The sequence below is a fragment of the Chlorocebus sabaeus genome, chromosome 9 (assembly GCF_047675955.1).
Source record: "Chlorocebus sabaeus isolate Y175 chromosome 9, mChlSab1.0.hap1, whole genome shotgun sequence".
NCBI lineage: Eukaryota > Metazoa > Chordata > Mammalia > Primates > Cercopithecidae > Chlorocebus > Chlorocebus sabaeus.
Window position 1 is genome coordinate 65,445,494 of NC_132912.1, and position 15,604 is coordinate 65,461,097.

The 15,604-nt window shown below is 42.8% G+C and overlaps 1 protein-coding gene across 11 annotated transcripts in view; it reads right to left on the bottom strand.

Moving 5' to 3' along the window:
* The window catches only part of KAT6B (lysine acetyltransferase 6B), a 203,897-nt gene that overhangs the window by 4,379 nt on the left and 183,914 nt on the right, over window positions 1-15,604 (bottom strand). For all 11 annotated transcript variants that reach the window (XM_038009014.2, XM_038009013.2, XM_038009011.2 and 8 more), the window contains 4 exons: window positions 7,427-7,658; window positions 6,979-7,138; window positions 6,033-6,383; window positions 3,045-3,336 (listed from right to left, as the gene is read on the bottom strand). In XM_038009014.2, coding sequence (XP_037864942.2) covers window positions 3,045-3,336; window positions 6,033-6,383; window positions 6,979-7,138; window positions 7,427-7,658 — 1,035 coding nt within the window. The remainder of the gene's footprint in view (window positions 1-3,044; window positions 3,337-6,032; window positions 6,384-6,978; window positions 7,139-7,426; window positions 7,659-15,604) is intronic.

The following is a 15,604-nucleotide window of genomic DNA, read 5'->3' on the forward strand; positions in this document are numbered from 1 at the left end:
TGCTAATGTGCTTATTTGAGTTTAATGAACAAGACATTCTCTGATGCAAAAACCTAGAGTTCCACAGTGTAAAAAAAAAATAAATTTGAACATTTACAAATTAGGACATACAGGGGAAAGGAATTAATGGTAGCTTATATACAAATCATTACTGTCCTCGAAAAATGACTAGAAGCCTTAACTCTCATATCTACCTAGAGAAAGTAAACCTCTGTGGACATTTATAGGATGTAAATTATCTTGGATGACATGATTTATTTACTTTGATTTGAATGTGCTCTCTGGCATAAAAATAAGCTGTATACCTCTGAAACAAATCAGTAAATAACTAAATACCCAAAACAAATGCACTTGTCATCATCATTTTTAGGATCATCATTTTTGCATGATACAAACTACAGTGTAATTACTAGCAAATTCCTGAACATTTAAAATGCAGGTATTCTTTTTATCACTAATTCTGTCCACATTGAATTCTAGATCAGCATGTTGCTGATGTAAGGTTTGAATATTAAAGACAATCAGAAACAAACCATAATTGTGAAGTTCATTTCAGTTCAGGTGACCTTATTTTTACTGAACCTATATGCACATGTGAATATAGATGTAAATATGTACATATTTATATAAGCAGATGGATAACTACATACATATTAATAAATATATAAATAAATATATGTATAAAGCACCCAAGTATTCTTACGATCTTTAGATTACACTAATCTTCTAGAATCAGTGGTCAATTTAAAGGAAAAGCTTTATATAGAACAATGGTTTTATTAGAAACTCTATTTTGGAGAATAAAAATAAGATCTCACAATCATCATAAAACAGATATCCCTTCTGCCAGAAGAGAGTGAGTTCTAGTCCAACCGGTGAATAGCAGAGTAAGCACTGGCTGATTTAGGTAATAAAAGGATTACAGAAAAACTTACCTGCAAGTATTACTTTCAAACTGACCAGCTGAAAAGAACACATATATGATGCAGAATGGTTCCTTGAGAAGTGCCGAGTACCATGCCCGAGTTAAGAGTCATCTCAGGACATTTCTATTCACAATGGCAGGTAATAGCCATGCCAGTGCCCCCGGATTCCACATTCTTTTTATTTTTGAGACAGAGTCTTGCTCTGTCACCCAGGCTGGAGTGCAGTGGCATGATCTCGGTTCACTGCAACCTCTGTCTCCCAGGTTCAAGCGATTCCCCTGCCTCAGCCTCCCAAGTAGCTGGGACTACAGGCATGCATCACCACGCCTGGCTAATTTTTTGTCCTTTTAGTAGAGATGGGGTTTCACCATGTTGGCCAGGCTGGTCTTGAACTCCTGACCTTAGGTGATTTGCCTGCCTCAGCCACCCAAAGTGCTGGGATTACAGGCATGAGCCACCATGCCTGGCTGGATTCCGTATTCTTATTCTACATGCTACTGGACCTACCAGCTTTTGTTGGAACAACTCCCAAAATCAGTAGATGAGTTTTCTGACAATTATTCTTAAGAAAGAAGGACATCCTGAAAGGAGTCAGACATAATACGAGAAGACAGCCAAGAAGGGGAAACAAAGCTCATTCTCACACACAAAATGATTGCTCATCGCAGTTTGTTGTGGTTTGTATGTTGATTTGTTTAAAAAAAAAACAAAACAAAAAACCCCAAAGAATAAGGCTTGGTTTCTCTATACCCAGAGTAAGAAGTCATTCCTTCAGCAAAGAAATGTATGCAGGAATAGCATTTCTGTGAACTAAGAAAGTCAAGAAGATGCTTGTTCTTAAAACTGTGGCTTTTCAAAAGCTAGAGTGATCCTGTGGTTCCCAGGGACATGAGATGGCCTGTTCCCCAGATTAGAGTAAGTTCTGAACAGAGTCATCTCGGCCAGAGAATAGAGACAGTATACCATAAACCCTCATGATTCAGCTGGGAGCACACGTTCTCAACCTGACAGGCAAGGATGGGTGTTTTAAATACAGCAGGAAAGACGATTCACGGGTGTTCAGTATATTTTTTAGAGGATGGGGTACAGGTGTCCCTGTCAACTTAAAAAGGAAGGTTGTCCCTGTCAACTTAAATCAGTTTACTGATTTCTATATTATACAATATTATCAAAGCTAATCTTGATGTGTGGGTAAATTTAGATGATTTTTTTTTTTTTTTTTTGAGAAAGGGTCTCATTTTGTCACTCAGGCTGGAGTGCAATGGCATGATCATGGCTCACCCTGAGCTCACGTGATCCTCCCATCTCAGCCTCCCAAGTAGCTGGGACTATAGGCACACATCACCACTCCCGACTACTTTTTGTATCTTTTGTAGAGATGGGGTTTTGTCATGTTGCTCAGGCTGGTCTCAAACTCCTAGGGTCAAGTGATCCACCTGCCTCAGCCTCCAAAAGTGCTGAGACTACGGGTGCACACCACTACACCTGATTAATTTTTGTATTTCTTGTAGAGATGGGGCTTTGCCATGTTGCCTAGGTTAGTCTCAAACTCCTGGGCTCAGGTGATCCACCTGCCTCAGCCTCCCAAAGTGCTGGGATTACAGGTGTAAGCCATCATGCTCAGCTTAGTTTAGATGAATCTTTATAGTAGTATATACTAAGACACCACTGATTATAAGATGTACTATTGATTCACTAATATTTGTTTTCCAGGAAAAAAAGAAACGATTCCATTCAATGCTCACATTGATAATAATATATACCTTGATTTCAGAAATACTAAATGTGGAAAAAAAAGTACATATTAGAATCAAAGAAATGTAATGTGTTTCTTACCAACAGACTTAAAAGTTTTGGGGGATAAGCCAATTTCTGGTAAGTAAGATGAACCCACCTAGAGGAATGTTCTGGCCTTAGAAGTTGTTTAACATAAAATCCAATTCCAGGAAGAAGGGACAGAAGCTTGTAAGGATGGGAAAGGGCAGATGGGCACTTGCTCCAGGTACATCAGCACCACTTCCCAGGTGCCTCTGGGCATCACGCCAGAGGCCTGCTCTTTGGCACCCAGTCAGATACAGACATTCTCAAGGGTAAGGTTTTTATCATTCCTCTACTTACTTCTACAAGGGTCAGCATTCTTAAAGCAATGATTGTCTTTTCCTTCCTCTTCTTCTGTTTGTCTTTTCTTCCCAGGCTGATGTTGGAATGCTTTTCTCAAGACTGGCTTCCTGCCATCTTCCTCCACTTCAATCTCGCAGGTAGGCTCCAGCTGTGGCATTGGCCTCTCTTCATCTGAGTTGTCGAAGGGCTCATTCAGTACTTCTGTCGTCTCTGAAATGGTCTCTGTTGTTACACTGCTGTTGATCCTCCTGCGTTTACGACCCCTTTTCTTCTTTAGTACAAAAGCCCTCTGAAATTAATTCCAAACACAACACATAAGAGCTCATGAGAAATTAAATGGTTGAGTCGACACGCAGTAGACGTGTACTGAACACGTGTCTGAGAATCTTACACGTAGAGACTTCTGTAATGCCTTTGTACTTAACCTTCCATTTGATGTTTAACATCCCTCTCGGGCTCCAACTACACAGGCAAGTGTTTTCCAAATAAAACAGTTATTTACTCAAGCAGATGCTTTGAGAGGGAACATCCTAGCAGCTTGACTGGAGATTTTAAAAACTAAGCTTTGCTCTTCTAGTATATATTTTCCAAGTGGTACTTGCTGGCTTCAGTACTCCTCACATCACAGACATTTAAGGTCATCACAGACTCTAACGTCTTTATAAATGGTGCCGTAATTAACTAGCCACAGGGTTAACACATTTAATACTTGATAACTCTTGAAGGAGCACCCACTATATGGACAGCACTGGGAAATATGCTACAAGACCAACCTACTTGTTCTCATTCCACAGGACTTCAGGAACTATGAAAATGAAAGGAAAGGTACTTGAAAAAAGGATTACTGTTTATAATGTTAACAGAGTCAAGTACTGGTGGCTGCTGAGATGTAAGCAACTGATAACCTGGCAAAATATTTTAATAGAAGGCATCTAAAAACGTTAAAGACCTGCCAGATGTCTTATTTGTATGACATAAAAATATTTTTTCTTTTGTTTTTCTTTTTTGTAGAGACAGGGTTTTGCCATGTCGCCTAGGCTGGTCTTGAACTCCTGAGCTCAAGTGGTCCACCTGCCTTGGCCTCCCAAAGGGCTGGGATTATAGGCGTGAGCCACCGCACCTGGCCTAAAAATATTTTTTCTGTTTGCACTAAAGGTTGGCATAAATGACTCTCCATAATTGTAATTATAAAATATCTTCCCCCCAGCAAAAAAGTTTTTAATGACACAAAATTCAAAGAGGAATAGCAGGTAGATTTGCTGCTAAGATGTAATTGTTGCCCCCCAGATTATTGAAAATACACTGCAAAGAAGGGTTCAATATGCTTGGTTAAAAGCTAACCTCCAGGTAAACTGTACTCAAGAATTATTATTATTTTAAAAATATTTATTTATTTTTTATAGAGAGAGAGAGTCTTGCTTTGTTGCCCAGGCTGGTCTTGAACTCCTGAGCTCAAGTGATCCTCCTGCCTTAGCTTCCCAGAGCATGGAGATTATAGGCGTGAGCCACTGTGTCTGGCCTCCAAGTATTCTTGTGTCTTACTTTTGTAATGCTCTGAATGCTCACTGAAGCACACACACAGCCGGTTAATCATATTCCGTAATTTAACATTTACGGTTATTATTCCCCCAGTCTGCCTGTCCTCTTTAATCCACGAGGGAATTTTCCCTAATATGAAGGAAGCCAAGGTAGAGAACTGGTTTTCTTCAGGTTGAGTCCAGTTCAGATCATGCCTTGGATGATTCTTGTTTTTGATACTTTTAGAACAAGTTTCTTTTATTATAAATACAACACATGAATACACACTCCTCCTAAGAAATGGAAACATTATTCTTAAGCCTGACGTCTACTTTGTGGGATGTTCCTTTCTACCACCTCCCCATGGAGACCCTTCCAGAAGACTGCCAAGCCTAGAAGAGCGCTGAGCTGGGAGTTAGAACAGCAAGTTCCCTAACAGATGCCATATCGGATGGCCTTGGGCAGAGCCTTAAGCTTGTATTGTGATATCTCTATCAGGCTTGGCTGAACTAACAATATTGGCTCTCCTCTATGTCCCAGATAGATACGGAAGACAAAGATATCAGATCTGGGTGAGCAGTTACCTAAAAACAAAGTCAATTCTTTACTTTCTGTACCATTGGAGATGATATGGTCTATCTAGAGACACCACTGGACTACTAAGATCTGAGGAGATTCAGTAATGCTTTCTAACAATTCTGTGCCAAGAACAAGAGAAAGAAACAGCATGAAGAGCACTGGGCTTGGAGTCTTTTGGTTTTGCTTTGTTTTGAGACAGAGTTTCACTCTTGTTGCCCAGGCTGGAGTGCAATGGTGCCATCTCGGCTTACTGCAACCTCTGCCTCCCTGGGTTCTCCTGCCTCAGCCTCCTGAGTAGCTGGAATTACAGGTGCGTGCTACCATGCCTGGCTAACTTTTTGTATTTTTAGCAGAGACGGGGTTTCGCCACATTAGCCAGGCTGGTCTTGATCTCCTGACCTCAGGTGATCCGCCCGCCTTGACCTCCCAAAGTGCTGGGATTACAGGCGTGAGCCACTGCGCCCGGCCCAGGCTTGGAGTCTTGAGCACGCATTTGGTTCTGTTTCCATCTCTAATGAGTCATATGACCTTAGAGAAGTCTCCTGGCCTCTAGGTCTTGGAGGGTGGTTTAAGTGCTCTCTGGGGCCCCTTTCTGTTCCCATAAACCTCAGTTACTCTACTCCTGCAGACCAGCAGGTGGCAGTGACTACTAGACTACCAGGCTGGCCTGTCCCTGGTTTCCTGTCACACTGCTAACAAACCTCAAAAAGTAAACAAAATCATGACTGTGAGATAAACGATTATGACATATGATCAGCAGGACTGGGTACACACACATAAACTATGACTAAAGAACAGAGAGTGAAATACTAATAGAGAGAATGTCTGCAATGACAAATAAGATTTGATGGAAGGTGACTCAGATAGAAAATCTAAACAGACACCGACCTTTCTCTTTATGGCAACTGACTGTGGTTTCGTCAATCTCGGGGGAGAGCTTTGAATATTTTCTTCTTCTTCTTCTTCCTCTTCTTCCTCCTCTTCGTCCTCTTCCTCTTCCTCCTCCTCCTCTTCCTCTTCCTCCTCGTCCTCCTCCTCCTCCTCCTCTTCTTCACTGCTCTCTTTAGAGAGCTCCAGCAGCTGCCCTCGCTCCCCTGTGACTGGCCGGCTCTCCGGGGAATGCAAATATTTATTTTTCGATTGTACTTTTGCAGGTGATTGCCTACTGTTAGCTCTAGTTGACAGGACTTCTTGTTCCTCCTTCTCCCAGCAGCTAGCTTGTTCCATTAGCCGCTCAGCCTAAGTGGGGAGGGTAAAAATGGTGGCCAGTGAGAGGGCAGTTACACAGCCAGAGCCTCTGAGGATCAATGGCAAAGTGTCTCTAAGTCGGTTCTGATCAGGACAGCCAGCCGGCCAAGCACATTCCAGCTGCATCATCTCAGGAACCTTTTGCATCAGTTAGGATAACAAATCAAAGAAGATTGGGTTTCATGGGATATTTAGCAGTATTAATGATGCAGCGAATTGATTTGAGTCCTTTATCACTACATTACATGCTCACTGGCATGGAGCACTTTAAGCAAGTTCATAAACACAAAGAATCGATTGACACTGCAGCCTTGGAGCTCAGCACCGAATTTGATCTGATTACATGCTCTCAGTAGTGAAAAATGCTGCTTTGTAATCAATGATAAATGTTTCATTTTTCATACTCAATTCAATAAAATTATCATGTCTTACCATGAAACCTCAGTTAGGATAAATTAGTGCCATATCATTTCACATGCTATCTCTACATAACCAAGCTTTTGACAACGATCTTAATGACTTTCTTAGCTTAAGAATGCTACAAGATTGAGGTTACACAACTTAGGATGATAAAGACAATCATTACCTCTTTCTCAGCTTCTCGCTCTTCTTCAGACACTGCAGCATTAGAAATTAAAATTGGGGTCCACCTCAGACTGTCTGGATCAAGTTCATTGGCTCTGGAACAGGTTTTCAGCTTTTCCATGTGGCTCAATATCAACTTTTCCCGTCTAATGATGACAAATCTGTAATGTGATAAGGCAGAACAAGATGTAATCACAAGCTGAAATTTCACTTCAGCTTCACATATGGACATATGCTAGCACTAACGTTATCTAGGTTAGGAAAAATCAGAAAGCACCTCAACGAGAGGGTACAGAACACTGGAATCCAACCAGCAAAAAAGTGTCATTTCATGTATTATTTTTAGGAGAAAAGGTTTGTTCATACTGTTAGGGAACCTCGATCTTTAACTATCTCCAGGGACCCTTTCTGGTGTGGGATGCTGAGCCACGGAGCTGCCCAGGACTCACCTGCCATCTCTCTTGTCGATCATGTGGAGGTGCTGCAGAGTGGTGGCAATGTCATGTGGGCACATGCCCGTCGCTCTGCTAATTGCTTTGATGCTGATGTACCTCTCATGGTGGTGGTAGAGATACTCTAAGATGACGCTCTTCCAATATGCCAGGTAGGAGAGACGGCCCAGATCAGAGAGAGGCTTTTCAGGAGACCCTGCTTGGCCTTCTCTTCTAGAAAGCAAATAGCCTAGGGCAGAAAAAATAAAGGGGCATTCCTCACTGTGGCATTCCCAGAGCTTAGAACAGGAGCCACTAGAAGTAATATGAGTAGCGACAAGGTAAAAACATCACACTAGAGAAGTGCATTCGCTTTAAGAATGTGGCCTCTTCGCAGTTATAGTGATTTGATCTCTGTGAAGTTTATGCTCCTCAACCTTTGACAGTGGCACTCTAAGTCAATTTACGCAGCTAGCAGCAGCATTCCAAACACATATTGTGGCATATTTCACAAAGACTAAAAGCGATGGCTGAAGACATTATTCCTGGTGAGTCTCAACATCTAAGTCTCTAACAGCTTTAGATTCTTCCAAAAACGAAGTGTCAGGCACTTACTCAGAAATCCTGTCAAGGGACCACCCCATACATTAATGGGCAAGTTGTTTTCCACAGGAAGGACCTAATGACCCTTTGACAGCTGGGTCTTAATAAAAAGAGAAGGACCTCTGTTGACTCAAGAGTCTATATTGCTTGTTACATTTAACTAGCAGGTTGATCTGAAGCTTTGTTTTAGGACTAATAAAAGAATGTCTTTCAAGTCAACTGCTGCGACTCACATTAGCTCCACTAGCTCGATTTTCACCTCTTTCATAGAAATTAATTTACAATCCGATCCCAGAACATTGCTCCTACAAATTAAGACAAAACAAAACTAACTCCTTAAAACAACCTATTGCATGTATGCTCAGAAAATCCCCTGGCATCTTAAGCTTTTGAACACATTTTACAGCATTACTGTGAAGGTTCCTTGGCAAAGGAACTTTAAAAATGAAAAAAAAAAAAAAGAAGAAAAAAAAGAAAAAGAAAAAAAAGAAACCAGCCCTTTAAATCCACTTGAAGGTAATGAATGAAAGCTGGCGGCTGTCTCAGTAATTAAGAGCCACTTATGGAGTAGAAAAGAAATGCTATAAACTAATGATGTCTACCTTGCTCTAATTATCTATTTCAACAGCCTCACCTTCATGAACTTCCTAAGTTTAAACAAACATCAACCACATACAGTAGGTGGCAGCAATGACAAAATCATACTGCTCCGTAAACCACCCAAATCTTCAGCATTTTTCTTCTTTATCTACATTTCCAAAATGGCTGCATTCTCAAGAATTTTCTCAATTTTAGGGTTATTTTTTGTTAAAGAAGAAATCAATGCCTCTGATGCATTTTCCTGCCTCTCAAAATCACTGCAAATACAGTAATGCAGAAATATAAAACAAGCATCCAGCCTGAACCCTCGAAGGATATAATCACAGCATTTTGCATTTTGATGGCTTTAATCTGAATGCCATTATAAAGAATGGGCGTAAATTTAACTTCAGGTTTTGCTAAGGTCTTTTGACTTACTTGTCTCTTTAACCCATGTTTAAGTGCAAAGTATTTGACTGAATGCAAACAAGCACCACAACATTTTACAGTGAAACCACTGTCTACATGTAATTTGGCAGCAGGCTGGGGCTTTCAATAGCAGTGTGTCAGGAATGCTAACACAGTGATGGCCACTGTGCCGAAGCCAGACCACACTGTGTCCTGTCAACACGGAGAAGAGCTCTCTATGTCTCTGTGTCGTCAGAGTACGAAGGGGGCCCACACCTCAGAATACAGATAATTGGCACATCCGTCACCTGCCTCCAAAGTGCTTGGCACATGCTGAGAAATGTACTCAGGTGGCTGGGGGGGGGGGGGCCCAGCTTTGTACTCCTGGGGGGTGAGAACCATAGAGCCATGGAGGAATGGAACTATCCCCTTTTGTCCATGAGATCCCACAATTAAAAGTCCCCTGCAGTGAGTGTGAAAGTCCCCAGGTCCTCTACTGGTTCTTATTTGAATCCAGCAGTCAAGGACAGAAAGCCCCACTCCTCTCAGTCTTGCAGAAAGAATTCTGTACAACCAAAGTGTTCATACCAAAGTGGTATGTGCCCCCCCATACCTTATGTCCCCCACTACGATGGGCCAGCTTACCCAGAAGCACATGTGTTCCTTTGTTCTGTCTCCCCGCTACAGTCCCTAATCTGGAAGGCAGCAGCAGCCAGCATCAGGAAAACCCACGCTTTCCGCAGCTGTTCGTGCTTTCACACCCTGAAGTGGCGCAGACACACCCTGTCAGGGCCTGAGCCTAAATGGGTTAGGCCACTCAAACTAGCAGGCAACTTGGGGTCCATGGGGAGCATTTAAGCATAAACCTTTTAGCACCTGCTACTCCTACCATGTTAAGTGGCTGTCTCCTGGGACACTCCCTTGGACACAGACTTCAGGCTATGAATGATAGTCACAGAAGAGTCCTGGGGAGGTGGCAACAGGGTGATGAGCCCCGATGGGCGTGGGTACACTGACAGCCCAGTGGTCTTTTTCAGCAAACACCCTTGCACTGTGCTTGCAAAGGCCAGGAGAAAGCAGGGAGTGGCCAACACCCGCCAGGAGGCCATGCTTCCCTGGGTGCTGGAAAGAAGACAACTGCAAACCCAAGCTCCAGCCACAGCACAGCAGGCGGGTGTGCAGGGATGACGTGCACCAACACTGCAGACTGCCCAAGGTGACTACCCGAAGGGACCACTGCATGGCTTGCAGTGGGTTTTTCCCTCTCCTCTCTGACTCATGAGACCCTCAAGGAACTAACAATAGCAGCAACCGGCACTTATGCCAGGAGCCATTTGGAAGTCCACAAAGTCTCCTCATGTAAGAGAAAACAGAATCCATCAAAACGATCAAAATGAACAAAGATACATTTCTGATTCCTTGCTAGTTAAGTGAACTCACTTGTAATATGTTAAACTGCAGAGCTTAGAAGAAAAGTGTGTGTCATGTCCACTCCACTGGCGCGCTTGGCGGATGTAGGACAGAATTCCATTTGAACGTGCAGCAGCACTTCCTCTCAGAAGGCTGCAGCTGGTGGCACTTCACTACTCTGACCCTCATAACATGTGATGTTTTAAAAAAGGAAATTCTTGCCACCTTTTGTTTCTTTGTACTTTTTTTTTTTGAGACAGAGGCTTGCTCTGTTGCCCAGGCTGGAGTGCAATGGCGCGATTTGGGCTCACAGCAACCTCCACTTCCCAGGCTCAAGCGATTCTCCTGCCTCAGCTTCCTGAGTAGCTGGGATTATAAGTGCCAGCCACCAGGCCTGGCTAATTTTTGCATTTTTAGTAGAGACAGGGTTTCACCGTGTTGGCTAGGCTGGTCTCGAACTCCTGACCTCAATCCCTCAAGTGCTGGGATTACAGGTGTGAGCCACTGCGCCTGGCCTCTTTCTGTTTTTTCTAGGTTCTTCACAACATAATTACAATATAGGCCATTTAAAGAATAATTTTTGGTAAGAACATTTTACTTATTGAGTAATCATAGAGATGTGGTGGTTTAAGTTATAGCTCTTAAATTTAACTTACCAAAAGGATTCCAAATAATTGATCTAAGATGCAGTGAAATAAAAAGCACTTATCTTGGCCGGGTGCGGTGGCTCACGCCTGTAATCCCAGCACTTTGGGAGGCTGAGGTGGGCAGATCACCTGAGGTCAGGAGTTCAAGACCAGCCTGACCAACATGGAGAAACCCTGTCTCTACTAAAAACACAAAATTAGACGGGCATGGTGGCACATGCCTGTAATCCCAGCTACTCGGGAGGCTGAGGCAGGTGAATCACTTGAACCCGGGAGGCAGAGGTTGTGGTGAGCTGAGATCACGCCATTGCACTCCAGCCTGGGCAACAAGAGTGAAACTCCGTCTCAAAAAAAAAAAAAAAAAAAGGCACTTATCTTGGAAGCTAGTGTATTATCTTGAAGCATCTGAAACAAGTACAATATACCCCTGGTGAACAGATTCCCATGGTGCTTTAACACTTCTCCTTAACTCGGGATACTTTCAATCAGAAAACCTCAGCTCTCCCTGGAGAAACCTGGCTGTTTCAGATGGAAAACAAAGTGATGTTTGGAGGACAAATCCCAGTAGCTGCAGTATAATTAATCGCTGGTGAAATTATTCCCTTGAACTTGTCTGTGAGCCAGAGGTGCTGGCGAACAGCACTTACTCTGTGAGTGGGAGCCTTGTAATTGAAAACGGGGTAGCCCATAAACCCCTCATCCACATCAACTATCTTGATCATAGCAAAAGCTGGCTTCCTCTTTTGCTTTACTGGAATTACTTATCCTGGGGAAGGTGACATCTGAGTTGCAGTATACAGGCCACATAATCAATTCAAAAGATTATCAAGATGTCTGCTTAAAGGGAAAGGAAGAACAGTGCAACTTCTGTCTATAAAAAGTAAGCATTTCTAAGCTGTACTGCATGGAACCCAAGTGTGCCTCACCTCTGTTAAGGCTGAACTACTTGTAGTAAGACAATCAAATCTCATGTTAACTAGCCCTGATTCCCTGGAGTTTGAAACGGTTAACTTTCCCCCAGGGGGAGAAAATCAAAGTGGTAGAGAGTTACCTCATGTAGACAGATCTATTAGGATAAGGAAGGAACTATCTAGACAAGGTCAAGATTTGTTTTTGCAGACCCAAATTCCCAAATTAAATTTAATTCCCAGCATAATAACTGTAATGTTAACGCTCACTGAAAATGAAAATTCCTTCCCTTTAAACTAGTGGTATTCAAGGGTGTAAATGGACCATAGTAGAATCATGTTCTCAGGCAAGGGCATGGATAGAGACAGGGATCTCCCCTGACAGGGGCAGACACCCTCACCCCTGCACACCTCCATCTTCCACTACCTGGAACCAAACCATATGAACCTCCTCAAACACCAAAGTGTAAACTTTGGCAACCTACTCACTCCCAACTTCCATCTGTCTGGGTTATGTGAGTTTGGGGTCACCAGCTGCTTTTAGGGGATGATAATCTTTGAGGATTACACACTTTTCATCAGACACCTGTTTAGTTCAGCAAATCCTGCTGAAAGGTCTGTATCAGTCGACAGCACTGGGTTTGCAAGCCTGGGAACAGACACCAGGCCAGGGATTTATGGCAGCTTTTGAGCACAGGAAATCTGATGACTCTAACCAAGTTATCTCATGCTTGGAGATGGCAATTCACTGGTCTGTACGCTCATCTGTTCCTGGTTTCTGGTGCAGAGCAGCACTGTGACCAAGTGGATGAATGGCATGTTATCAGTTTAAATAATGATAAATGAACCTGACAGCCTATTTATATCTCCTCGTTTAAATTTTGTGGTGATTTTGCAATTAGTGCAGAGGAAGCTGAACCTTAGTCCTCACAGCATTTTAAGAGAACAGCCGTGCTCTAAATGACCTGTGACCTGCCTGATATCTTACTGCTTTCCATTTATTAAAAGATACAGGTGCCTCCTTGGCAAAGATGGAAATTTTGAATTTTTCAGATATTTTACGTTTTAAGAGATTGGTGTTGAAACTGTGGAAGTTTAAGAACTCTCTCCTGTAAGTCCTATGGGCATGACGTAATTATATAAGAACTTGAATAAATGCTGCTTATCAAGATCTCAGTGTGGAGACCTGTGGCATCAACATCACCTGACAACTTGCTAGAACTTTAAATTCTCAGAACCTATCTCAGACCTGCTGAATCAGAATCTTTGGTGGGGAGAGGCAGAGCCCAGCATCTGTGCTTTCAGAAGTCCCCCAAGTGATTCTGATGTACCCGAGTTCGAAAACCACTGCTAGAAACCTGCTCTGAAGCTGCTGGCTTTGATGAGGGTGTGGCCACTGAAGAGAGTATGACTGAAGAATGTCAAATAGGTGAGACCTCACTCAGCTCCTTGGATGGCAGATAACTGGAGAATGGACTCGCCAAAGCCCCACCAAACTGAAATTTGGCTAGAGGTCACTGAGTTGCCAAATCGCTTTGTGCAGACGTTCTATGCCTCTGCTTAACAGCACGGACTCCGGTTCAGTAGGTCTGGGGTGGGGCTTGAGATTCTGCACGTCTAACAACTTCCTGTGGCATGGACCACACTTGAATAGCAATGGTTTATACTTTAAATCGGTGGTTTTCAAACGCTTTGGTCTCAGGACTCAAAGAGCTTTTGCTTATAAGGGCTCTATCTATTGATTTTACTAAGAAATTTGACAAATATTTATTAATTTATTTAAAAGATGACAATAAACCATTATGTAACATTTTTTAAATGAAAAAATACCCTACACTTTCTAAAATATAAATAAAATTTATAGTGAATAAGAGTGGCATTATTTCAGGTTTTGCAAATTTCTTTAACTTCTGGCTTAAGAGAAGCCAGTCAGATTATCTCTTTCTCCCTTTTTCTCTATTTTTTCTTTTTCTTTTTCAAGAAGACAGGGTCTCCCCATGTTGCCCAGGCTGGTCTCAAACTCCCAGGCTCAAGCGATCCTCCCACCTCAGTCTCCCAAAGTGCTGGGATTACAGGTGTGAGCCACCACACCCAGCTTGCTAGATTTCATAGATTGGTTTGGTATTGAATCTGTTGTGATACCACAGGTCATGACATTCTGGAAAACTCTTCTGTATACTCATGAAAAAATGAAAGGAAAAAGAGTATCTTAGTACTACTAGGAAAATAGTTATGACGTTGTAGACTCACTGAACCATACTTTGAGACCATGTACATTAAACAAAGATGAGAATTTTTTGAAGTTGGGCAACAGGGCACCGGTATTTAAAAACAATATGTCATATATTGCATACAACATGACAGATCGTGAGAGGCTCTATGGGTGGGTGAACAGCACGGGCTCTGGAGCCAGACTGCCCAGAATGGAATCTGGGGTCCACCATGTACCAGCTGTGTGACCTTGGGGATTTTATTTAACCTCTCTGTGCTTCAGATCTCTCATCCATATGATGTGAATAATAATTGTACCTAACTCTTACAGTTCTGGTAAGGATTGAGTTAATATGAAGCATGCAGAACAGTGCTTGACACATTACAGTAATCCTAATAAGTGTTAGCTATGATTATTATTCAACATATTGAATGAATCAAATCTCAAGGTGATCATTTGGGTAACTAAATATCCTTAAGGTAGGGGAAATAAATAAAATTTGGACAGAAGGAAAGCAACAGAGACAGACTGCTCTATAGAATCAGATTGAGAAAAGCTAACTTTCTTTTCCTACTTTTGTCTGAGGAACCTGAAAACCATTCCATGGACTCAGACAGAAGCTCTCCTCTCATCCCACCCTTCCTTCCTCTCCCCTCCCCCCGGCTAACCACTCAGATACAAACTGAATTAAAGAAAGAGGCCACGAAAAAAAATTCTGCCTCAGGAGTGGTCTTAAGAAATGGCAACAGAGTTCCCAGCAAACACAGTTCTGTGTCCCCAAATTCCCTTTGGCCCCTTAGTCCTTAACTTCAAGGACTATCCTTAGGAAATGGCAAGCCCATGCAACCACAGAAACAATGACTGGTAAAGGCTTCCGCAGAGCCCAGGGACAGTCCTGAGACAGATGAAAGACTCAAATATTTTACAAGACTCAAGTGTGTCTCTGGAAAAATGGCCTGACCCAGTGAAACCCTGAGCATGGAGACAGCATGTCTTTGGGGAAGGAGGCTGGCTGCTCTGGGTCACATTCCAGCCTGTTACTCTAAGCCTCTCTCTTCTCTGGGATCCCACAAGCTCCTCAGCAGACCTCCAGTGCTGAGCTCTTCCCCAAGGGGCCACTGATTTTTCTTACTGAATGTCCCTACCCCTCCAAGTCCATTCCAGAGTGGAATGGTCTTCCTTCAACCTCCCCAGTGGAAGATGTATGGCAGGTGCATGACTCCTCCAATGCTGTGTGGTGTGCCCGTGTCTCTGAGCTGACCGACCATGCTGGGATTTACCAGATAATTCCATGGTTCTGTGGGTAGGTGTGCACTCCCTTGCGGGGGTGGTCATTCTGCATGTCAGTCTTCCAGGTAAAAGGTACAGGTGCTTAGAAAGAAAATCAACTCACAAGTAGGGCATCAGGCAGCAGGAAAGGGGACTTCCC